At 31.8% G+C, this 22,796-nt stretch overlaps 4 protein-coding genes across 8 annotated transcripts; 2 read left to right on the top strand and 2 right to left on the bottom strand.

Moving 5' to 3' along the window:
* The first annotated feature begins 3,747 nt into the window (after positions 1-3,747).
* Positions 3,748-7,304, top strand: LOC107014000 (abietadienol/abietadienal oxidase). The gene is made up of 9 exons (XM_015213872.2): positions 3,748-4,004; positions 4,104-4,428; positions 4,583-4,732; positions 5,289-5,522; positions 5,901-5,999; positions 6,117-6,195; positions 6,571-6,692; positions 6,810-6,937; positions 7,063-7,304. Exons 1-9 carry the CDS (start codon positions 3,748-3,750, stop codon positions 7,148-7,150), a joined length of 1,482 nt encoding a protein of 493 aa, XP_015069358.1. The 3' UTR covers positions 7,151-7,304.
* Positions 7,305-8,353: 1,049 nt separating this feature from the next.
* LOC107015235 lies at positions 8,354-10,280 on the top strand. Of its 2 annotated transcripts, none has more exons than XM_015215439.2 (6): positions 8,354-8,521; positions 8,612-8,682; positions 8,893-8,941; positions 9,075-9,181; positions 9,442-9,518; positions 9,661-10,280. In XM_015215439.2, the coding sequence occupies exons 1-6, from the start codon at positions 8,473-8,475 to the stop codon at positions 9,908-9,910; spliced, it is 603 nt and encodes a 200-aa protein (XP_015070925.1). In that variant the 5' UTR covers positions 8,354-8,472; the 3' UTR covers positions 9,911-10,280. The 2 variants fall into 2 exon arrangements, with proteins under 2 accessions (XP_015070925.1, XP_015070926.1); XM_015215440.2 differs by having other exon boundaries at positions 8,383-8,521; positions 8,854-8,941.
* Positions 10,281-10,396: 116 nt separating this feature from the next.
* On the bottom strand, positions 10,397-15,144 carry LOC107015234 (mitogen-activated protein kinase kinase 3). Of its 2 annotated transcripts, none has more exons than XM_027915725.1 (10): positions 14,905-15,144; positions 14,659-14,766; positions 14,336-14,581; positions 13,444-13,662; positions 13,219-13,356; positions 12,937-13,104; positions 12,652-12,765; positions 11,532-11,639; positions 11,239-11,276; positions 10,397-10,883 (listed from the first exon to the last, which is right to left on the bottom strand). In XM_027915725.1, the coding sequence occupies exons 2-10, from the start codon at positions 14,758-14,760 to the stop codon at positions 10,523-10,525; spliced, it is 1,494 nt and encodes a 497-aa protein (XP_027771526.1). In that variant the 5' UTR covers positions 14,761-14,766; positions 14,905-15,144; the 3' UTR covers positions 10,397-10,522. The 2 variants fall into 2 exon arrangements, with proteins under 2 accessions (XP_027771526.1, XP_015070924.1); XM_015215438.2 differs by having other exon boundaries at positions 11,239-11,330.
* Positions 15,145-15,962: 818 nt separating this feature from the next.
* On the bottom strand, positions 15,963-21,645 carry LOC107012945. Of its 3 annotated transcripts, none has more exons than XM_015212920.2 (6): positions 21,458-21,645; positions 21,182-21,341; positions 18,058-18,394; positions 17,438-17,619; positions 16,400-16,523; positions 15,963-16,281 (listed from the first exon to the last, which is right to left on the bottom strand). In XM_015212920.2, exons 1-5 carry the CDS (start codon positions 21,498-21,500, stop codon positions 16,412-16,414), a joined length of 834 nt encoding a protein of 277 aa, XP_015068406.1. In that variant the 5' UTR covers positions 21,501-21,645; the 3' UTR covers positions 15,963-16,281; positions 16,400-16,411. The 3 variants fall into 3 exon arrangements, with proteins under 3 accessions (XP_015068406.1, XP_015068405.1, XP_027771091.1); XM_015212919.2 differs by having other exon boundaries at positions 15,963-16,301; XM_027915290.1 differs by having other exon boundaries at positions 15,963-16,523.
* Positions 21,646-22,796: the final 1,151 nt, after the last annotated feature.

Genomic DNA, 22,796 nt, shown 5'->3' on the forward strand with positions numbered 1-22,796 from the left:
GTTTTTTTTTTGGGTTAAGTTTAGCCATTTTAGATGGAAGTGCAAAAAATTGAGTTTAAAGTTAAAAAAATTATTTGAAATTTGACATATTACTTATGCAAGTATGTATATACGTGTTTATTAAATGATTTGTTAGCGTCTGAAGTTTCAAATATATATGTTCGAAATAAAGAATTGTACTATATGTTTTTAGTTTGACATGTAATTTAGGTAGGCGAAAAAATATTACTATTTGTATCAGAATTAAATTATTTTTTTAATACATATAATAGATATCAAATTTTCTTTCATTAATTTGTATGCTTATTTTTCAAATTTTAAATTTTCTTATTAAAATTTCTTGCTCCGTCACTGTAACCGTGACATAAATCATTAACACAAAAGGATTGACTAGTTAAAAACAGTAACAAAATTAGAAGTTGTACATAAGTGCCAGAAATCTAGGGTAGTTGTGCTGCTTTTCTGTCCCTAGGTTGACTATTATAGTGCCTCTAATTTCATATACTACTTCTAAATTTCATATAATTTTATAAGGTATTCTATCCGTTTTAGTTTATAATATAAATATTTTAAAAATAAACACTCTCTTTATTTCATATTAAGTTATTTTTTAAATTTTTTGAACTGTTCGTAAAAATTAATTGTTCAAAATTTCAATAAATATTTGGATCTTTTTTCTTCATATTTTGCCCTTTTCTATAATAAAATTTTATATTTTTTAGAAGATAAATAATACTAAAATTATGTTTATGATTTTACAAAAGGAGTAAAAAATTGTACTAGTTTAAATTATGTCGCCAAATTTTTTGTGTGTGTATTACTTCACAAATCATTTATTATGAAATAGAGGAGTATAGTTAAGCAATTCAAGATCAAAGTTAATAACTATTTATGATTATATCATTAACAAAAAAAAAATACATACTTTTAATATCACTAAGTTTTCAAAAAAATATATTTTCTCCGTTCATTTTTACATGTTACTTATTCTTAAAATAAAATTTGTCGGGATTGTTCCTAACCATGGAAGAACTTGTGATGAAGCATTAGTATTTAATGGGAAAGCCAACAATATTGACTAGTCCAAACCTCGAGCCTTTAAAAACAACCAAAGCTTACAAAACTTGGAGGACAATACAATATCCAAACTTGGAATTGAAAGAAACAAAGTCAAAATCTTTATATTGATCCCGTTTCAATTTATTTATCTTATTTTTTTTGATAAATTTTTTAAATTTAAGATCACAATATTAAAATATAATTTAACATGTACTATATATTTTCTAGCTTAAAACAACTAAGGTTAATTAATTTAAAAAGAAAAAAATCATATCAAATTAAAAGGAACCTAGGAGTATTTCTTAAAGAGTGGACTAACAAAATTAAAGGAATCATATTAGAAAACTCAAAATGGATTATATATTATAATCTTTTCTCCAATTAGAAGTTTTCTCACGTGATATTTCGTTAGATCGAAAATAGATAGACAAAGCAAATTTTGAAAGACGATAAATTAGATAATAAAAGAGAATATATTTTTAAAAAATATAATAACTTATTTTGATTTGGTCAACTAATTTATATTTATACACATATATGAGTATTTTATTATATAAATAAATATAAAATATTAAAAAGATAATCTCCCAAAATTTACTTGGAATACAACTAAATTTATATAAATGTCATTCGAACCACTTGTGTCTCACAATCTATCCTTCAGCAAAGACTCTCAAAACACTATATTGTGGATGATTAATGCTACCAAGTGAGAAGGCTATGGTATAACTTTGAATTTTTTTCATTTTTTCATGTTTAAAGAATGTAATAAGATGAGTGAAAATCATGAAAATTCATAGTCTAATTCTCCGTAAAGCTAAAAAAAATATTATGTCATTTCATCTCATCAATTCAAAGGTCGAAAAAGATTCTTACTAACCCTAGTCAACTCTTGTTAAAAGGGATATATATGATAACAATAAAATGAAGCGAACGTTTGATCATATTTCATTCTAAAATTTGAAAGAATAATTTTTGCTTTTAAAGTGAATAAATATTATAAAAATTAAAGTTGTACTTGTCTAAACTGAAATTGTTTTTCATTTTTTAATAATACAAAATATATTTTATACTTCACTTTTTTTTTTTTATAAAATATGAATATGAATATATTAAAGAGCAACAGTAGAGAAATAAGTGTAAATTACCATCAGACTGCCTCGTTGTCCGTGTCCTCGTACTCCTCTAAAAGGAAAAAAAATCTATTTGTTATGAGAGTGAAATAATTAATTTCTTTTATTAACAAACCAATATATATATATTATCATTTCCAATAAAAAAATAAATAATGATATAAAGTGACAATTTTGAGATTTGCAGGCTATAAGAATTGAAAAAAAAAAAAGATTAAACTATAATAAATCACAGCTAATTTGAGTCCCAATTATTAAAATGTGACTTAAGAATTACAAGGACAAAAAAAAAATACTAATAATAGTTGAGAAGAGATCTAGGCTGATTATTGTCTACAAGTTTAAAAAAGAGAATAAAAATCTGAAACTAAGGATCATTATAACTGAAAGAATAGTATCATATCTAACAAGAAAAGAATGTGAAAACACTTTCTTTATTAACAGACCTAATTATGATGAGTTGACAAAAAAATTAAAACTTTAATTTTTTAATTCTCCAAACAATAATGTTATATGATTTTTTATTTTATTTTATAATTATGGTGTTCAAATCAGTTTTCTTGCATCTTGACTAATTTCATAAAATATCTGTCATCTTTCACCAATAATAAATTTCAAATAATTCTATCTATCAAAACTAAAACAGATAGAGAGAATCACCTAATTTATTTTGTCTTTATTAAATTTTAAACTTTAAATCTTTCATTCACGAACAATAATTTTAGGTGATTATTTATTTTTTTTGGCACAAATGTGAAATATATTCCCATTACTTAAGCTACAAATAATACCTCAGACGTGGGTCTTACAGATCTTGGGTCAACGAACGCTTATTTGCCCTTCACACCACCCTCTTTTGTTTGTTTCTGCCTTTAATTCTCCATTAGTTATTTCATTTATATTAGTACTCTAATATTTACAGTTGTATTGAAGTAATGAAATTTTTTATTGGGGGAGCCAAAGAATTTTACTTTATGAGTTTTGAATTGTCGTATTTTTTATTATTATGTTTGATAAAAGTAATTTGTATGTATTAAATGAGCTTTTTATATAAATATATAATTTAAGTCAGAGTTATAAAGTTATGTCGAATATGTATTCGTTAATATAGTTCCACACTTGTTAATACTTGAGATAGTGATGAAATTAGGATTTTAATTTTATGAAGTCTGAATTTTATAATGATAATTTTAAGTTGTGTTTTAAACTTAATATTTGTATATGTATAATGAATTTATTAACATAAAATCTATTGAAATTGGTTGAACTCGCATATGGAGTATTAGCTCCGATCCTAAATATGGGATTGTGGAGAATTGATAAATACTTTACCATCTTTAAATTGAAGTCTCATATATAAAGTTATCTTTATTTGAGAATATTTACCCTCAATATAAGATTTTTTTAACGTAAATTTAGATTTAATTAAGCTTCAATATAAGTAATCGAAGATCAAGTGGGACCAAAAAAAAAAGGAATTTTCTGATTAGACAGACTTAGGCTAATAATTATGAATGTCAACTTTTCATTCAATTCTTCTCCTTATCATTAACAAATGTATCATTCTCTTCACAGTCTCATAATTCCATCTGTAATGGAAATTTATTCAGAATATTGTGTGTTAATCATAATCACTCTGTTTTCTCTTATTTTCATCATCAAATACTACAAGAAATCAAAATCCCAAAATGGAAATACAAAAAAATTCCCTCCTGGAAGAAGAGGCTGGCCAATTATTGGTGACAGCTTTAATTGGTATAATGCTGTTGCCAGTTCTCATCCTCCTTGTTTTGTTGAACAGCAAGTTCAAAAGTAAGTCCCCAAAAAAAATATACTATTTCTTTTTACTTGAATCTAATTATACCAAATCCTCTGTTTTTGTTTTTTTTTTAAATATAAACTTCTTAATAGGTATGGGAAGATATTTTCATGTAGTTTACATGGAAAATGGGCTGTGGTATCAGTGGACCCTGTTTTTAACAAATTTGTAATGCAAAATGAAGGGAAATTATTCCAATCAAGTTATCCAAAATCTTTCAGAGATTTAGTTGGAAAAAATGGAATAATCACAGCACAAGGAGAACAACAGAGGAAACTTCACTCTATTGCATCTAATATGATGAGATTAGATAAACTTAAGTTTCATTTTTTGAATGATATACAAAGGGTTATTCAAGAAACATTGCATAATTTTCAACATAATGAGGTTATTCTACTTCAAGATGTTTGTAGAAAGGTATGTTAATTACTATCCCTCTGGGTCCCGACTAATTCAGATTCATGTTTTTGTAATATTTCTTAGCAATTTTTCCCATTCAGAAAGTTAAATTCGAGAACTCTGGTTAAGGGTCACGACCTGAGATTGCGTATAATATTGAAATAATTTTCAGCTAGCCATTAATTTGATGGTTAATCAATTGCTGGGAGTGTCAAGTGAATCAGAGGTGAATGAGATGGCTCAGTTATTCTCAGATTTTGTGGATGGATGCCTCTCTGTTCCAATCAATATGCCTGGTTTTGCTTACCATACTGCTATGAAGGTAAACTAATTTATGAATTTCTTGTTCTACAACACAAGTCGATTTTCGATGTTAGGTTTTCAAAAAATATTTTTCATGAAAAACATTTTCGAGATAATTTATGAAATTCTTCTTCTAGAACACAAGTCGATTTTCAATGTTAGGTTTTTAAAAGATAAAATTTTCATGAAAAACATTTTCGAGAAAAGAAAAAACGACTCCTCTCACTTTCAAATGGAAGTCATTTAAAAAAAAAAATAATCCAAAAATGACTTTTGTCATACCAAACTCTAATGTATCAAATTTGCATATATGTTTTTCTACATAGTGAACATGTTTAGATTCTTGTTTATTTATAAGAAGTAATTTGGCTAGCTGAGTTTTTACCTTATTGGTGATGATAGTTCGATTCGCCTATCCCTTTTTTTTTTTTAAAGAAGAAAAGATAGTTGCTAATCATGAATTATTATGTGGGAATTGAATGTTTCTTTTAAGATATAATATATAGTTGAAAAGCCATAATAGAAATAATCATGAAGTGTATCTCATGTCTTATTTATTAATTGATGATGAATAGGCAAGAGAGAATATTATAATCAAGATAAACAAGATAATTGAGACACATAGAAAGGAAGCATCCAATGGGAATGGTGTGATTTATAGATTGTTGGAGGAAGAAAGCTTACCAGATGAAGCTGTTGCTGATTTCATTATAAACCTCTTGTTTGCTGGAAATGAAACCACAGCTAAAACCATGGCATTTGCTGTTTACTTCTTGACTCAATCTCCCAAAGCCATGAAGCAACTACAGGTACATCATTCATCTACTAGAAAATCGACACACTAATTTTACCTCCCTTCAAACATGTCTACGTCTCGTTCTTTTTGACATTCAACAAATATCTGTAATACAAAACACGACAAGTATCATTATATGTTGCATGTTTGAATGTAGTTATTAATATCACTCTAAGAAGAATTTTAGTTATATACGTGGACAACGTAAATAAATTTTGTTCTATATTAGTGGAACTTAAGTGGCGTTACCAAGTTATAGTATATTTTTCAGGTTATACCTTATTAGGTTTATATGTTGTCAGTGTACAGAACTTGAACGCAAAAACTTTAAAAACAAAGAAAAGTAAGTCAATTTTTTTTTTTAATTTTTATCTTGTGTCCCTAAGGATAGGATGAGCAAGAGAGCTTTAGAAATGAGAAAGGTAGCAACTTTGATAATGAGGAGATGCTCTCTTGGCAAGATTACAAAGCTATGCCTTTTACTCAATGTGTAAGTACTCAATTCCTTTTTATTTCTCATATTTTTGGTCATGCGTAGAATTCGTTAAACTCAAAATTCTAATTCTGCCCGATTTAATCTTGTGATAAAACTTGTATATATTGACAGGTAATAGATGAAACTCTTAGGCTAGGAGGCATTGCAATATGGTTGATGAGAGAAGCCACAAACGATGTCGTATATGGAGGTATGCATGCCTAGTTTTATCTTTGCTCAATCCATAAAATTCCACATTTATTTTAAAAATTATAACTAGTGTGAGTGGAAGTATTGTATCAAATAAATGAAAACCTCTCGATCTCTAACTGATCAAGCTTTTAGATAAGAAACACTTTATATAATTCTATATGATGTTAGGATCTTAATTATGTTCATAGATAGAAGAAAATATTTCCACGTGCTCCGTTCAAGAAAAAAAATAAAATTTTCCTAATAACTTAACCATCATATCTTCATAAGATAGGAGTGAGATTGCGTACTCATCATCCTCTTCAGATTTCACTTATAAAATTACATTGATTATATTATTATTATAACTCACTTTGTATTTTTGTGGGTGTAGACTATGTTATACCCAAAGGGTGCTTTGTGGTTCCATTTCTCTCAGCAGTTCATCTAAATGAAAATATTTACGATGAACCTAGAATTTTCAACCCTTGGAGATGGATGAAACCTGAAAATCAGGTTAACCATTTAATCTATATTTTCAACCATTTTTTTTAATGGATATGTTTGTAATTACATAAATAAATGTACTAATGAAATTATTTTCCTTTTGTTAAATCACAATTGCAAAAATAGGAAAAAAGAAATTGGAGAAGTAGCCCATTTTTTGCCCCATTTGGAGGAGGTGGACGCTTTTGCCCTGGCGCTGAATTATCTCGTCTTCAAATTGCACTATTTATTCATTACTTCGTCACTACTTATAGGTACGCGCTTCATCTAATAAATATATCGATGAAAAACAATCGATAAAGTAATTGAGATATACATAAATTGATTCAGGCACCTCGATTAGTCTGGCTAACAAAGTGAATGCTTACTAAATTTGTAGGTGGAAACAAGTAAAGGAAGATCGTATGTCATTTTTTCCATCTGCTCGTTTGGTCAATGGCTTTCAGATACAATTAACCAGGAATTAAGCTGCCCCACATAATAACTAATATGTATTATTTCTTTTATTGATGTTTCTGAATTCCAATTTGCAATTAAATCATGTACTATTATACTCTATTTATTAGTTTGTTTATTTTTCATGTTGTGATATAAAATGTTTTGTACTAATAAAAATCTATTTTTAAAATTAATTATCAGTGTTGTGATGATTTCTTTGTAAGCATTGATTGTTAAGATTGTACATTTTTCTTGTAGACTGGTTTAAGTGATTCCATGTGAACAATATTTATAGTGAAAGTGAAGAGGAAACAAGCCTCCAACAGCATCATGTGACATGACCAAACTTAAGAGTTAATTGTATAATTAAAAAAATACTGCTAACAATAAATGTATGAAGTTTGTTGCCATTTTGAGCATTTATTTTGTTTGTGTATTAAGTTAGTTAAATTAAATTTCCAATCTCTAAAATAGTACTACTAGAAAAAAGTATTGGAACTCGCAATTTGTGTAGGGGTGACATAATCAATTTATGAAATATAATTCACCTCTTTGCCTGAATTTGAGCGGGTATTTATTAATCATTATATTTTAATTCAATCGAATTTCATTTATTTAAAAATTTTGCTAAATTGAGCTTAGCTCAAAAGAAGGTGACAATTTTCAAGTGATTGATGAAATGATAAAATATGACAAAAGTTATACATATATTATTATTTTTTAATATAGTAATAACATATCAACGCACATATAATATTAAAAAAAATTTATTCATGTTTAAGTAATTAATAATATTATTATCATTATTGTTATGGAGGGTCATGAAGTTTCTTGATTCTTTGGTACTTCAACATTCAATACCAAAAATGTTCAAGATATAGCTTTTTGATAACTTGCCTTGCATCCTCAGACAAATTGATCAGCAAGGTGTAAAATTAATTTGTATTTTAAAATTCATTTGTTTAAGAATTTCTATTCTTTTTAATATTTATTATTTTAAATAATTAATTTTATCTGTATAATAAATATTTAATGAGAAAAAATTGTTCGGATGATAAACACTCTTTCACTTTTAATTCAAAAAGTGTAAAAGTGCAAAATGAGCGAGAGCTCTCGGAGGTAAAAAAAAACAAGAACATTTAAAAATATGCATGATTTTTTTCTTAAAAGTAGCCTATAATAAGATCACTTTGTCACGTGTTTTATTAAAACAAACCGTAAATTTGGATTATCCAAACAAAACTTATAGTCGGGTCAGAATAGCCAAAGCAAAGGGGGCAGAAGTATAGACCCGATTGCGAAGAAATAAAACCCTAACCATCTCCGTTTGGTACTCCGATCAATTGCAGCCATGGCGGGAAGAGAAGTTCGAGAATATACCAATCTCACCGATCCTAAAGGTACTTCTCCCCATAACTCTAATGCATCTTTTTACTGATGATTACCTTTTTGTATTCGTTGATTTAGAGTTCCATTCAAACGAATTGCAGATAAGAAATGGGGTAAAGGTAAGGATAAAATTGATGACGAAGAAATCGCTTTCCACCGCATGGTTTCCAAGGTTAGAGAATCACGCTTCACCATTGTTACCTCATGATTTTGTTTTCAAGCTTCGAATTTACCTCCAGTTCTATTTATTTATTTGAATGGACAATTGATATGTTTCTGCAAAAATATTTGAATATGGATGAATTTCCACTGCATTGAGTGTTCTAATAACCTGCCCTGGCAGGGATCTTGGCGTTTCCTACTGGGTGATTAATATGTTCAGATGCAAGATGTTTCTGGGGAACGTGGAGGTTACCTTCATGGAAGAGGCGGTATTGAGTTTTCTCTTTTGGATGCATTTCCTTTAGTTTTCTTCCTGTTTTTGGTGTGCCATTATTCATAAATATGATATATGATAAAGGGAGTTGTAGTTTATTAAGCATTGTGTAAGTTTTTAAAATGCAGCCCTGGACAGTGATGACTTGCTGTATCTCAAGGAACAGATGGAAGCTGAGGAGGATGCAGAACGTCTTCTGCGTCGCACTGAAAAGCGTGCTTTTCAAGCATTTAAGATATCCTTTTGTTTGTTTTTTTGGATCATATCTCGCTTTGCATGTGTATCGTTTGCTTATTGACTTTGGGCTTTGTCCGGTGATGGAAAATTTTAAAGATGTCAAGTGAATATCATTTACATATCGAGAAGGTTTATTTTGATGATTTATCGCATGCAATTTCTTTTACCAACACAATACAAGGCTGTGATTTTGAAAAAAAGGCATTGGTATCTATGGTGATCAAGTGATATATTGCGGTTTCCTTAACAATTTAAAACAAAGCTGTTGCTAACTCGTCACCTGCATTACTTCCTCTGCCACTTCGTGTTGAGCCCAAACCCAAGAGTGGGATCAGGTATCAGTTTATCTCTTTTACTCCAAGGCAGATTATTGCTTTGTGGTTTTACCCTTTTTTTTGGTTCCTTTTTTATTGGGTTCTGTGCCCAAACAATCTTTTGAATTAATCCAACATTATGAGACTGATTTCTTGGCAACAGGCAGCAAGATTTACTAAAAAGAGTTGTAGAAGTCAAATCCAAGAAGCCAACAGTTCCTAACTCATCCAATGGGAACAATTCCCCTGTAATTCCAAGTGCACAGGCTATGCCAAGTGGCAAGTCTGGTGCTGATAATAAGGAGATAGAAACTTTGCCGGTCAGGTCAAGTGACGCTGGTGATAGAAAGATAGATAATCCAGTAAAAATCTTGCTCTCAGTATATGACAGTTCTGATGACGATGATGACTGATTTTGCAAGGATTTATCAGTTTATGATGTTTAATTTAGTGTTAGAATTAAGTATCATCAATCGTGGGTCGAATCAACAAACATCATTAGTTGTTCTACTATGCACATTTTGATCAGTGCCCCTGACCTGGTTGCTTTAAACATGGTTACTGTTGATTGACTTCAAACGATTGAGCAGGAATCTTCATCTGTGTGCAGTGTGCTGTAAATTACTGATTACATGGATTGTCGGTGCTACTATGTTGCAATTTGTTTGTTAACTGAAATGCTAAGTTCACCTTTGGATCAAAAACTTAAATTGTAATGCTGAGTGGACTAGATAGTGCAATATATAGTACTTTGGTAGTTTACTACTGAAAATTGCAAGAAAACTGCGAGAAGTGTTGCTTAAATGTATTTCACGAATTATGTTGTTCACAATAGGTAACAGTTTGTACGTCTCATGTCAATTAGGATTTAGGTTTAATAAAACAAGGGTTTAAAAAAATATTGAAAACCCATCTTCTAATAGCACAGATTGCACACGGGGAATAAACTTTGAGGTCATTCTCAACTGTTTCCATTTACAGGAACACACTGAACTAAAATTACATTCATGATATCATGAGAAGTTCTATTGAGTAATGAAAAGTTCATGCTTAGTTATGAAATAACGACCAATAATGTTTGCTTTCTCTACAATAAACTGTTCATGAAAGGTTCCCATTCGTTTGCTGGGTATGTCAATAGAGAGATCTTTCAAGTTTGGCAGACCCTCAACTTGCATACCATCTCCACAAATGAGGAATTGATTTCCAACTATAAAAGATCCAGAGACACGAATTGCTACTCCGTCTTGACCATTAGCTCGACATTGAAGTTTCTCTACAACATGGACAAGCTTTTCTGGAGGCCATTCTCCAGCTAATGTGTTTCGTATGTTGGACAGGGTTGAAAAAATATTGTTGGGACCGATGGATTCTTTTCCGCCAAAACTTAGAAGTCAAATAAACATAAATGTAAGTCAAGAAGATAAAGAGCTTTAAAATCAATATTAAATGAGTGCACAAGATTTCTTATATTCCACAATATCTCAGTGTATATATACAGATACTCTGGTCATCATGTTGGTACACCCTTAACAGTTTCATGAAAATGCAATTCAAGGCATGCATAAAAGGGCCTCAAGATCCTCAGATCCCACAATCTTCCCAAGTAAGACCTATCCCAGGGTGTTTATATGCATGCTTGTTACATGCGTTAATACACAGACAACTGAAGACAGACATATGCTAAAATAAACTCCTTGCAACAAACAAGTGTAGATTTAACATAGCAAATGGCATATACCTGAAAGTGGAGCATTCATTATATAATGTCTTGATATGCTGCCAAAATTCATCGGATCCATCAAATAGTAAATAATAATGTATTGTCAGCATCTGAACAACAACAACAAACATGAATTTAGAATTACCTACTCCAGAAATTTTGGCCTATTGTGATTTTAATTGATAGCGAGTGAGCAAATTGAGACGGCAAACAGGCAGACCTATGCTCTCTAAGACATCTTGATTCTTAGATTTTCACTAAATGAAGAAATCAGAGTTATTCAACAGGCAAATATGAAGTAGGAAACTCACATCTGCCAGATCCTTCATCCTCTGTGTTGGATCAAAAATGTCTCTGACAAAAGTACCCAAGTCTAATGCAGAATCACTATACTTCATAATGAATGGATGTGATAGAAGCTGCAATCAAAGAGCACACTAAGCCACTATCCAATCTTAAACCAGTCTACCATGTATATCATAACATAACAATTATATGTCTTCAAAGTCCTGAAGGTCAGTATATGCAGAAAACTCTATGATCATTGAAGTAACTGCATCCACCCGTTCTTACAGGTTAAATAAAATTCAATTCAAGTTCTAACAATGATAAGCAGCTCAGTGTTCAATGAATATACATGTACACACTATCCATCCAGCTCCAACAATGGAAACTAAATAAATAATGTTAAACCCATTCACCCTGGCGGTTAGGCAGTCCTAGAAATTTTAGACAACCAATCCATCATGAAGCACTGGTCTTCATTTAATAAGACGAAATCATATATGTCATAGAGAAAAGGTCATGTTCCCCAGTTCAAGCTTTTTAACAATTTGCACCATTTTGTAACTATCTAATAATCAATAGTATGCACTTGACTGGAGAATGGTAAGACCTTAATAACTAGAACTAAAGATTATTTCAAGTGATTTGAGTAAAATTGACATTCTGGTTCTGTTTCCAGCAGAATCACAGTGTCTACGTAGGAGCTTAAAGACGGACAGAAATATGCTTACCTATTGATCTTTTACTATCAAGCTCAAATGAACCACTAGGCTGAAAATTATTCCAGGTTACATCCCTCAGCTGAAGAAAAATACATCTAACCTATTCAACTGTAAACAATGATGTGATGATTCCCTCATCATAAAGACATATTGACTTTTACTTTGTGTCTTTCATGCTCTTAATAATATACTTTACCTTGTAATACTCAAAGATGCAGTCAAACTTATATCATATAGAGCGGGATAATATTCCATTTTTTATTTGTTCAAGATCAGCATATAAGTGTACAAATGATCAACTAATCATTACTAGAGGTACATGTGACTAATACTTCTTCCACAGCCCCATTGTCTATTTAGAATATGTTGAACATCCACCCTTTTCTTGTGATTTATTTCCTTGTAAAAGAAAATGTGTACTAACCTGATCTGCTGTCAGCCTGTCATCAGGATTTTTTTTGAGGCAAGCATCAACGAATGAGCAAAATTCTGGTGAATAGTCGTGTCTAGACAGTGAAGGAGACGGATCATCTAGGATCTGCCAACATAATATTGGAAAAACAAGGATGTGATGATGAAATCTTTACGGTAGTTTGAACTCAAACTTGCATATTTATATATCCTGGGTGAGTGGAGGGGCGTTACGTTACATATCCTATTAAAATAAGCAAGAACAGAAAGGCAAGAAAGGAAGCGGTAGAAGATTGACCTGCAACATGAGATTGACAGGTCCTTCATTAGCTGTATATGGAAATTCACCTGTACCACACTCAAACAGTGCAAGCCCAAGGCTCCAGATGTCAGCTGGATAAGAGTAATTCTCATTCCGTATTCGTTCCGGCGACATGTAAGTTACTGTTCCAACAAAAGTAGCACACTGGAAAACAAAATAAATTAGAAGAATGAATCTGAAACAAGATACACTAGAAGATTCATTGTCCATTTCCTGCATAAAGAAAAGTGCTATTCAATATAACCTTCGTTAACTAACCATAGCAATTGAGCTTTCTAAACCAGCACTAATTCCAAAATCAGTTATTTTGGGCTCCCCCTTGAGATTGACAAGTAGATTTGCTGGCTTTATGTCTCTGTGGACTAAATGTCGGACTCCGTGCAAATAACTGAGACCCTTAAAGAGCAGCAAGCATCTATAAATAAAAATGAAGGACAATACTAAGATAACCACTAAAGAAAGATGTTGAACAAGAGTCCTTACATGCAAGAGCTTTTGAACCATTGAGGAAAGGATAGGTTCTGGAATGCTCTTCCTAATTTTTATGATATCGGCAAGAGAACCCCCATCCATGTACTCTAGAGCTATGCTTATCTGCCCAGAATCAGGAGTATAAAAAGCTCCATAGAACTCAACAAGACCTTGGTAACATGGTGCCTCACACAATGTCCTTATTTCAGTAAGGAGTTGCTGCCTTTTCTCCTAAAATGCAAGAGAAAACATTTCAGTAAACAGAAAATTGGACATTTTCCGATTTTCTTACGGCCAATCCCTTCTTAAATCATTACATGGTCAGGTAACATTCAGTTATCAACATGCACAAAATTCTTGTTAACATAAGATGATTTATTGATACTACACCCTATGCTTTATGGATGCATATGCTATAGTTTGCTACACCGAAATAGATAAAAAGCCCAAAATAGTCCCTCATCTTTCAGCTAAGACTCAAAATCATCCTTGTTTTTTTACATGGAGCACTAATAGTACCGTGTTTGTAATATTAGTGCAGATATGGTCCTACCCAAATTTCCATCTATCTTTTAACGTTGATTTTGTCCACAATTTGGTGTATGAAATGTTCGGACTTCTTCTTCTATGCATAGTAGAAACAATAACTCCTGAGAGAGAAGGTGAGAAGAAGAGCAGTCCTTGTTCTGTACAGTCCAAACATAATTGCAGGCTTGCAGCTAAGCCAAGAGTCTACTTTTGATTTTTTTGTCTACTCACTAGGGGTACTACCTTGTAGACATATTAGGGATTGGATAAAGGAAGCAAAACATCAGAGGAAGGAACACATTAAAATGACAGGGCTTATAAAGGAATAAAAAATGAAAGATAGAGTTAAACAAACATTAAAATGGAATTCACAAACCTTCTCAAAAATATTTATCTTCTTCAAAGCAATAATCCTATGAGTTGGAATATGAATTGCCCTCTGAACAACACTACTGGCGCCAGCACCTATGGCACCAAAGACCCTCATCTCATGGGAAGCACATCTATATGTCTTTTCACCATGATCTGTATCATCAACAGGCCACTTTTGTAATCCCAGTTCATTGATATTGTATACTCCATACGATTGACTCAACAAATTCACAGTCCCGGCATCCGATAGCTTCACAAAAATCCCAATATCATCCCTCCGACCATCCCTCATATAAATTCAGTCCACAACAATAAAGAATAACTTACCGAGTACGAATCAAAAGGATCGGATGTAGAGGTAGGTGAAAAACCCTTATCAGCATCAAACAAAGGCACAAGCTTCTTCTTCAATTCCTCCAGTCCAGCCATCACACACTAAAAAATTTCAACAACTAATAAGGGCTCAATTCCAAATCAGTTGTACATCAATTATACATCATGTGAACTGAATTTGTAGAACTGAAGCAATATGAAGAAATATGAACAGAAAAAGAAAAGCTCCTTAACACTTACAGATTACTTATTAGAACAAAATCAATTCGATTTTACGGCCTTCATGGACGAACTAGTTCCACTTGATGGAGACGATCTGCTCTTTAGCTTCTTCTATGGTACAACAAAAGAAGCAAAAATCACAACAACAAATACAGAACGCAAGCAAGCAAGCAATCACCTGCTTAGATGATCAAAAGGTATAATGATGAAGATGATGGATCGGTAGACGTTGGATTTGGAATACAAAATGAGAAAATAAATAACGTTGGCTCTCTCTATATTATATATTTTATTTTATTTTTTTAAAAAAAATTAAATAGCTGCCCACTAAAAAAATAATCACCAGATATAAAATATACATATAAATAAAATACTGGTATATATATTTATAATAAGTTAGTTTCGCAATCTTTATAAATTTATTTTTAGTTATATGTTATTTTGAGATATTTTTATTTTTATACAAAAGTAGCATGAAAAATAACATAAGAGATGCTTAGTAGGGATTGCTATATTGACAAATCTAAAATAATCAAATTTCATATCAAACACCGAACGTAAAACAGAAAAAATAACATAAAAGATGCTAAAATCATATATTTTTCTTTTTCAAAAAATGCAAATAGTTAAATGAGGATCAAGTGTGTGACTTCCTTTTTTTTCTTTTGCAATATTGTCCCCGTACATTTGTGTAGTTCAAAGAAGTCAATATTATCTACTTTTATTGGTTTTGTCATAAGAAATTTAATGTAGCACCATTAGGAAAAACCATTCCTTCTAAGACACTTTTATAGCACCATTGGAAAGACATTTGTTTTCACTCTTCTTTCTTGTAATTCTTTGAGAAGTTTTCTTGCAAAAAAACTGGGAAAAAATTGCAATAATCATTTACAGGATGACTATATTTAGTTTGCTTGGATGTTGCATTAGCATTTCTTTCATCTAACTTGCCATCTTTGGGTAGAGGGATGAGCTCATTATTTACTGATTTACGAACCGCCCTGTATGCTCATCTTGCCATCTTTGGGTAATTTTGTAGAACTCCAGCTTCCCAAAAAAAAAAAAAAGTGTACATATCAAGGAATAAGAGGAACAAATAAAAATGGTTAGATTGTTTAAAAGATATTTACATGAACATGCATCTCCAGTGAGGATAGAATTACACCATCTCCTATATAAACCATTTTATATCCAATGCAGCTCATCTAATACAGCAATTCTCTCCTACCTATCTTGTAAAGAGAAAAGAACTGCTTCAAAACAATAATGCTTCATCATCAAGTTCTCTCACTAGCGATCGTTTATTCATCGCACAGACATGCCTGCATAACATTATACTAACAAGATCTCTCATGTTGACATAAATGCAGTCCATCTCCTTGTTTTTCGATAACTCTGCAGAACCCAAAAGTCCACTTTGGAGGAAGCCATCAATACAGAACTCTTAGCTACAGTAGGAGATGATAAAAACAGTATCATATCTAAATGGAAAAATTCATAAACTAGAGACCACCTGGGGGCTAATTTACTGTTTCCACCACATGTTGAGGATTCCATCTGCAAAAGATTTCATATTTTTCCACAGGGATGGTTTGCTTTCAGCTTGTATATCAGCCTTGCGCTCATTCGATAATTTCCTATATGAAGCTAGTTCATGTCAGATAAGGCGTAAACAAGACTCATGCATAAAGGATTTTAGTTGAAAACCAATAAAATAAAACAAGATTGAAGACCTCTGATTGTCTGTTTATCTGTCAAATGCAGGCATAACTAAAAACGCAATATGAGCTGCATTAAGATGCTCTAACCTAAGAGCAATTCCAAGTTTAACTGCATTGAACAGATACCATTTTGCACTTCTCAATAAACACCATTTGATTTATTATTCTTAACTCCTGGGTTAGGAGGAATTCCTATACAACTTAAGTAACACAGTAAAAGCATTTTCTGTTCTTTTTACTAACTGATTTATGTAGCTCTGGCCCTATTTAGTATCACCTTGTAAGAGGCTGTTGCTGTTGATTGGAATAGAAATTCTCAGAAGGATTAAGCTCGAATAAATTTCCAGGGATCCTCTTCCTTTCGTACTACAAACAGGGCATCATTGACCGGTCTGGCCAATTCTTCGAAAAAAGTCTTTACAAGATCCTTATCTATCAAATTTTAACTAGATCGTAATGGTATCCCTCAAAACATCGTGTTTCACTTGTGTGTTTACAACATCCATTGCTTCTGTACTAAGTTGATTAAATGGGACTGCAAAGACAACCCACCACATAAATCATTATTTGCCCAAATTTGACGCTTGAAACAATCAACTTTTTCATTATTTGCTAGTCTGGTTCTGCACCTGGCAACTTATGTAATACTGTAACACATTCAAATGATACTTCAAACGGAAAGATGACAAGTCCCAACATCATTGCCAATGAAGAGTTTCGTCTTTTTTTTGTTTTTTTTTTTTTTTTGGGGGGGGGGGGGTTGATGGTTTTGGTGAGCCTGAGACACGACATGCATCTTTCAAAAAAATCAACTTAAATGAACGGGTTACCTTGTAGGCTTTTCGGGTTCAGGTGAATGTCTTTGCTCATCCATCTGCTTTCGGCCATCAAATTTGAAATCTTCCATAGGGGAGTTTTTCTGTTTTATGTTATTCTCAGGTAAAGGTTCCTTGGAATGTGAAATAGATTTTACCTCCGCTCCAAGAACTTGTGCAGCAGCATCTTTATTATCCTGCATTAGAACCTTAATTATTTTACCACATGCAACATACAAGTGAAAAATTGGGGACTCAGAAAGGAAATAGATAGTAAGATAGCTTGCTAAGTCTCTTTTCTCTTTAAAGGCCTTATTGTATGGAGTCCTCAGAAGAGGATTCAAACCTAGTCAAAAAATCAGCATAGTGGTGGATAACAATTACATCATTGAACATCTTAGGATAACTATTAATTCAAGGTCAAGAATTGTTGGGCAAATTTGTGATCAACCTTCAATATCTCAGACAAACTCAAAGAGCATTTAGTGATTTTCTGGTTTTCCTCTAATTTCAGTCCAGTTCACAAGAATCACAGCAGATAACCTTGATGGAATTTTTCTAATCAGTAGAAATTGATGAATTCTATTTGATTAGAATCCAGAATCTTGCAGGAAACAGGTCTCTAGCATACTTACACTTCCAGAAATTCTTGATATCTCATGCAACAACATCTGCTCTGCTGCAATTGGAGTTTGTAGCTTTGCCTCTGCCTCACCGATGCTACTAGTATCCTCACATTCATGTTCGAGACATGTTGCACTGCTTAATTGCAGCTTTACCTCGTTGCTCTTATCCTTCCTAATTGCAGCTTTTCTAGCGGAAACTTCTTTAACCACAGAGTCTTTATCTACTGGCATTTTAGCATTGTATTGCATTTCTTGGACAATCTTCTTGACATTGTAATACCCACCACCAACTTCTTTCATTGCCGCATAAGCAGGTGGAAATTTTCCACCATTCATGGCTCTATATCTGCAAAACGGAAAAAAGATGATTAGCTGATCTTAAAATTCAAACTCCACCGTAAATCCTGCAAACCAAATTAAGGACCTGTTTCATGTGCTTACATATTAGCTATAAACATTCACTTTTTGCTTTAGACTGGAGCCGTCTAGCTTAGTGATGCCATGTAAAGGTGGTGTAAAGGAACAGATATAGACCTAACTAGTAGTCTGATTGACATAAAAGCTCCTAGGTAACATCCTTATTGACAGCCAGGATTACTCACAAATAAATTTCAACTAGTTAAACACGGGTTTGATGACTTAAAATACAGAGGATCCCGCAATCCAGAGACAACGATACCTTTAGGGAACTCCTGAAGGCCATCCAGAGGCTCTATTATGATTGTTAAATAAGAAAGGGCCATTATTTAGTAACACTGACAAAGAAATTACTCTATCCAGTATTTCTTCATCTTTCTGCACTACCACTAGAGATTTTCTCCCAAGTACGAGTAAATAGAAGAAAATTTAATCAATGGACACTCCAAGGTGATCAATAAACCTATGTATGTCTCATTTTCCATGAAAATAAGAGTAACATATTCTTGTTGATTACTGGACACCTCCAAAAATAAAAATTCAGTTTACACAAAAAAAATCATTTTTAACTTCTAAAATTCTGCCCCTAGGATTACCAATTCACTTGGTCATATTCCTATATTGTAGCTTTCAGATATCAACCAAATAACCAATTCAAGAACGCTATTTTTTTGTTTTTGCTTATCAACTCCATCAGGATGACAAAAATTCACAGGTCCACTTACACAGAATGTACTCAAAGGTCATGAAGGAAGCTGAAGATACAATAACATGGATGATTGTTACAGCTAGTTCAAGTTTCAAAAGGAAAACAGAGGTCCCTACTTCGGTTAAGCAAGTTCAAAACATAAAATGAGCCCTTTCTATAGATAGGTAGAGCAGCACCATAATCAAGTCACACAAATATCAAATAATAATGCATGCGTTCAGAAAGCTAAGGACACTTCATAAGCTGACTGTAGTTTTTAGGAGAAGGTAGTTCCAAGAACATGAAATATCTTGGTTATGAGCTCCCAGCTTCTGACCAAATGGGAAATGAGAAGGGATCTCATTAGTGTGGAGTCTGGACCAATCAAGAGAAAGAGCATCATACAACCATTGAAACTCTACCAAGTCATTTGATATAGTATACAAAAGGGTCATATAACAGGTTTTTGCCGCCAAATTTAGAAGTAGGACTCGAAAGACGCCAGGGAAATTCTTTTTATAAAGTATCAAGGGTAAAGATACAATCGAGAACAATGATTTCCAAGAAAACACACATCAACTATCCCATTGCTATATTTGGGTAAATGATAAGTAACAAAAAAAATTCACTTGTGAGGGGGACGGGAAGGAAACTTATCCAAGAAGTAAAATATCATCCACAATATTGAAAAACCCTAATGGTACCTTGCCTTTTTCCTCTAAAAAAAGTCAACCATCAATCACCAAATTGAACAAAACTTCATGTGTAAGAGAGAAAGTTGAACAGCATGACTTGGCTTCCCCTAATAATGATAAAACTAAGGCAGAAATATCCAATTTTATATTGCCTCCACAAATTTGCATATACGGAACTTTGTTAATCCTCCTTCACACTCGTACGAACTTGTAAATAAAATTCAGAAAATTCTTTATGCCTATTTGGTTAGCAGTAGCCCTTTGCATCAGTCTTTCAAAACTCGTCAAGGGTTGCATTTGAAAATAGAAATCGCCAGCAAAATCCCTGTCATGTGTCTTAAATAAATATATAGCACCAAACTTCATAACATATCAAATACTTGACAAATAATATGAAAACCTACTCAGGAAACTAATGGGTCCAAAGTCTAACTTGTAATGCATTTCTGCTACTTGGTATCAGGTCGTAAAACTGAAACAGTCCTCTCCACTATCCATGCTGATTAACAACAACAATTATTATGCCTCAATAACAAATTTGTTGGAATCAGTATATGAATCCTCAAAATTCATGCCATTGGAAAGGTATCGACATTGTACTGCAAATAGGCTTCTCCAAAGATGTTGGCCACCTTTTTTAATGCAGAGTTACCAGCAAACTGTGGAGCAAGTTTGTGGCAATCTTTGACATGTTCTAAACCATGCCAAATACACTATTGAGCTAATACAATGCTGGAACAGAGACGTCCAAGAAATCACAAAAGACTTGGAATAGCACTCCTCAAGCCAATCATGTTTGGCTTGAAAGAAATGGCAGAATTTTTAAAGGTCATAAGAGCAACATACATACCCTTAACAAAGATGTATTTTTTTTTGCTAGCTTTTTTATGCAGCCTGGTTACGATGCAGATGCATATTCTTATACAACAGGGGATCTGCACAATCTGTCATTATGTCTGGCTCAGTGCAAGCATTTATAAAATCTCTGATTACTTATATAAAAAAAAACTCTATGGCTTCAAAATAGCAGTATTTCCTATTGAAGTGTACCCAAATTGTTACTATTATGTTAAATTCACTTTTTAATCAGCTTGCAGCCTAATTTTGAATGTGTACAGTCAAATCAGTGCCACAATAGAGTTGCTCATTGGTTGTCGTAGGTCACAGGTTCAAGAGTGGAAACAACTTATTTTGCAGAAAATTAACAGAAAGGCTGCATACAATATATTTTACACTCCCCCTAGACTTGAATAGGATTCAACAATTATTGCATCAATTAAACACAAAATAGTAGCAGAAGTCAACCTAAAAAAGAGGGAAAACGATATACTACTTGTTAACAAAATCTTTCACCATTGCTATCCTTTCTTCCGTTGATACTTTTTTCTGTTTCCTTCTATCTGCCGCTGAATCAGACGGAACAGGGGCCGCAAACGACCTCCACCGGCACTGAGTCTTCGATCCACGAACTGAATTCGCAGCATCTCCAACTACTGTCATACACATCAGATTCAGCATGCATTTGAATTAACATTTTCTCAGATATTGAAGATCACAAAATACTACTACTTCTATACACAGATTAACAAAAAAATTACTTGTAACAAACCTTGTTTGGATACAGTAACGGAGAGCCGCCGAACAATCTGCATCTCAAATCAACACAAAATTGCTGTGTAATAATATTTGGTGTTATATTTGAAGTGTAAGCGTTGGCGAGGGAGGGTTTAAGAATCCAAAATTACTCATGTTTTTCATTTTTGGGGACTGAGGTTTAAGACAGCTTTTCTAAAAGATTCTTTTTATTTTTATTTTTATTTCTCTCCCTCTCTTGTACTGCTTTTATTTCAAATTAAAAAAAAAAAAAAAACAATTGTATTGATAGAGTGAAGTCCTTATTTTTTTTCTCTTTTGATGTGAGTAATTCGCATTAAGCAAATATCATGCGATGTTTGATTTAGAAGATAAATTTTTTATTTTTATTGGTAAAAAATTTTAAACCTAAAATCTTCTCTTCCTCTCTTGTACTGCTTTTATTTCAAATTAAAAAAAAAAAAACAATTGTATTGATAGAGTGAAGTTCTTATTTTTTTTCTCTTCTGATGTGGGTAATTCGCATTAAGCAAATATCATGCGATGTTTGATTCAGAAGATAAATTTTTTATTTTTATTGGTAAAAAATTCTAAACGTAAAATCTTCAATATGGAACTCTCAAGTTCAAATTACTGGATCATCCCAAAGAATAAAATGAAGTCCATTTTTTAATTAGAAATTTCATAAGAGATTAAACTTTATAAGTTCTCTCAACTATAGTTTGTCTAATTACCTTATATTATTATATTTTTATTTGCTATAGGTATGATTATTTATATATTTCATTAGCCAATATATAATTAAATAAAGTATATACAAATTTTATATTTAGGAATTTAGTATTTTATTAAAACTTATAAAATCAAATGTATCAATAAATCATATACAAACAAGATAAATAAAATATATACAACTAGTTAAGGTAAGCAGATTCAAAATTTTGATTTATATAATTAGGAATTTAATTATATAAATTCTAAATTTATAGAATTAAGAATCCAATTATACAAATTCTAGACATGACCCTCATAAATATTGTTACATGTTAGTGGTGAAAAGTAATTTTTTTAAACTATAGCTATTTTAAATAGTTAATTAATATATATTTGTTTAGTCGCGTAATTCTCCTTCTTTTTATTTTCTTTTTATGTACTCAATATGATTAGTGTCAAAATTATTTTTGTGATAGTTTCATATACATACAATAAAAAAAATTTGTTCATAACAAATATATTTACAATTTTATTTACAGAAAAAATACTTAAAAGCCATAAAAATTATAGAGTAACTATATAATATAACCTACAAATACATGAGTTATACATTAATTATATATTATGATACACTTAAAAAA

This window comes from Solanum pennellii, chromosome 3 (assembly GCF_001406875.1).
Source record: "Solanum pennellii chromosome 3, SPENNV200".
In the NCBI taxonomy this organism is placed as follows: domain Eukaryota; kingdom Viridiplantae; phylum Streptophyta; class Magnoliopsida; order Solanales; family Solanaceae; genus Solanum; species Solanum pennellii.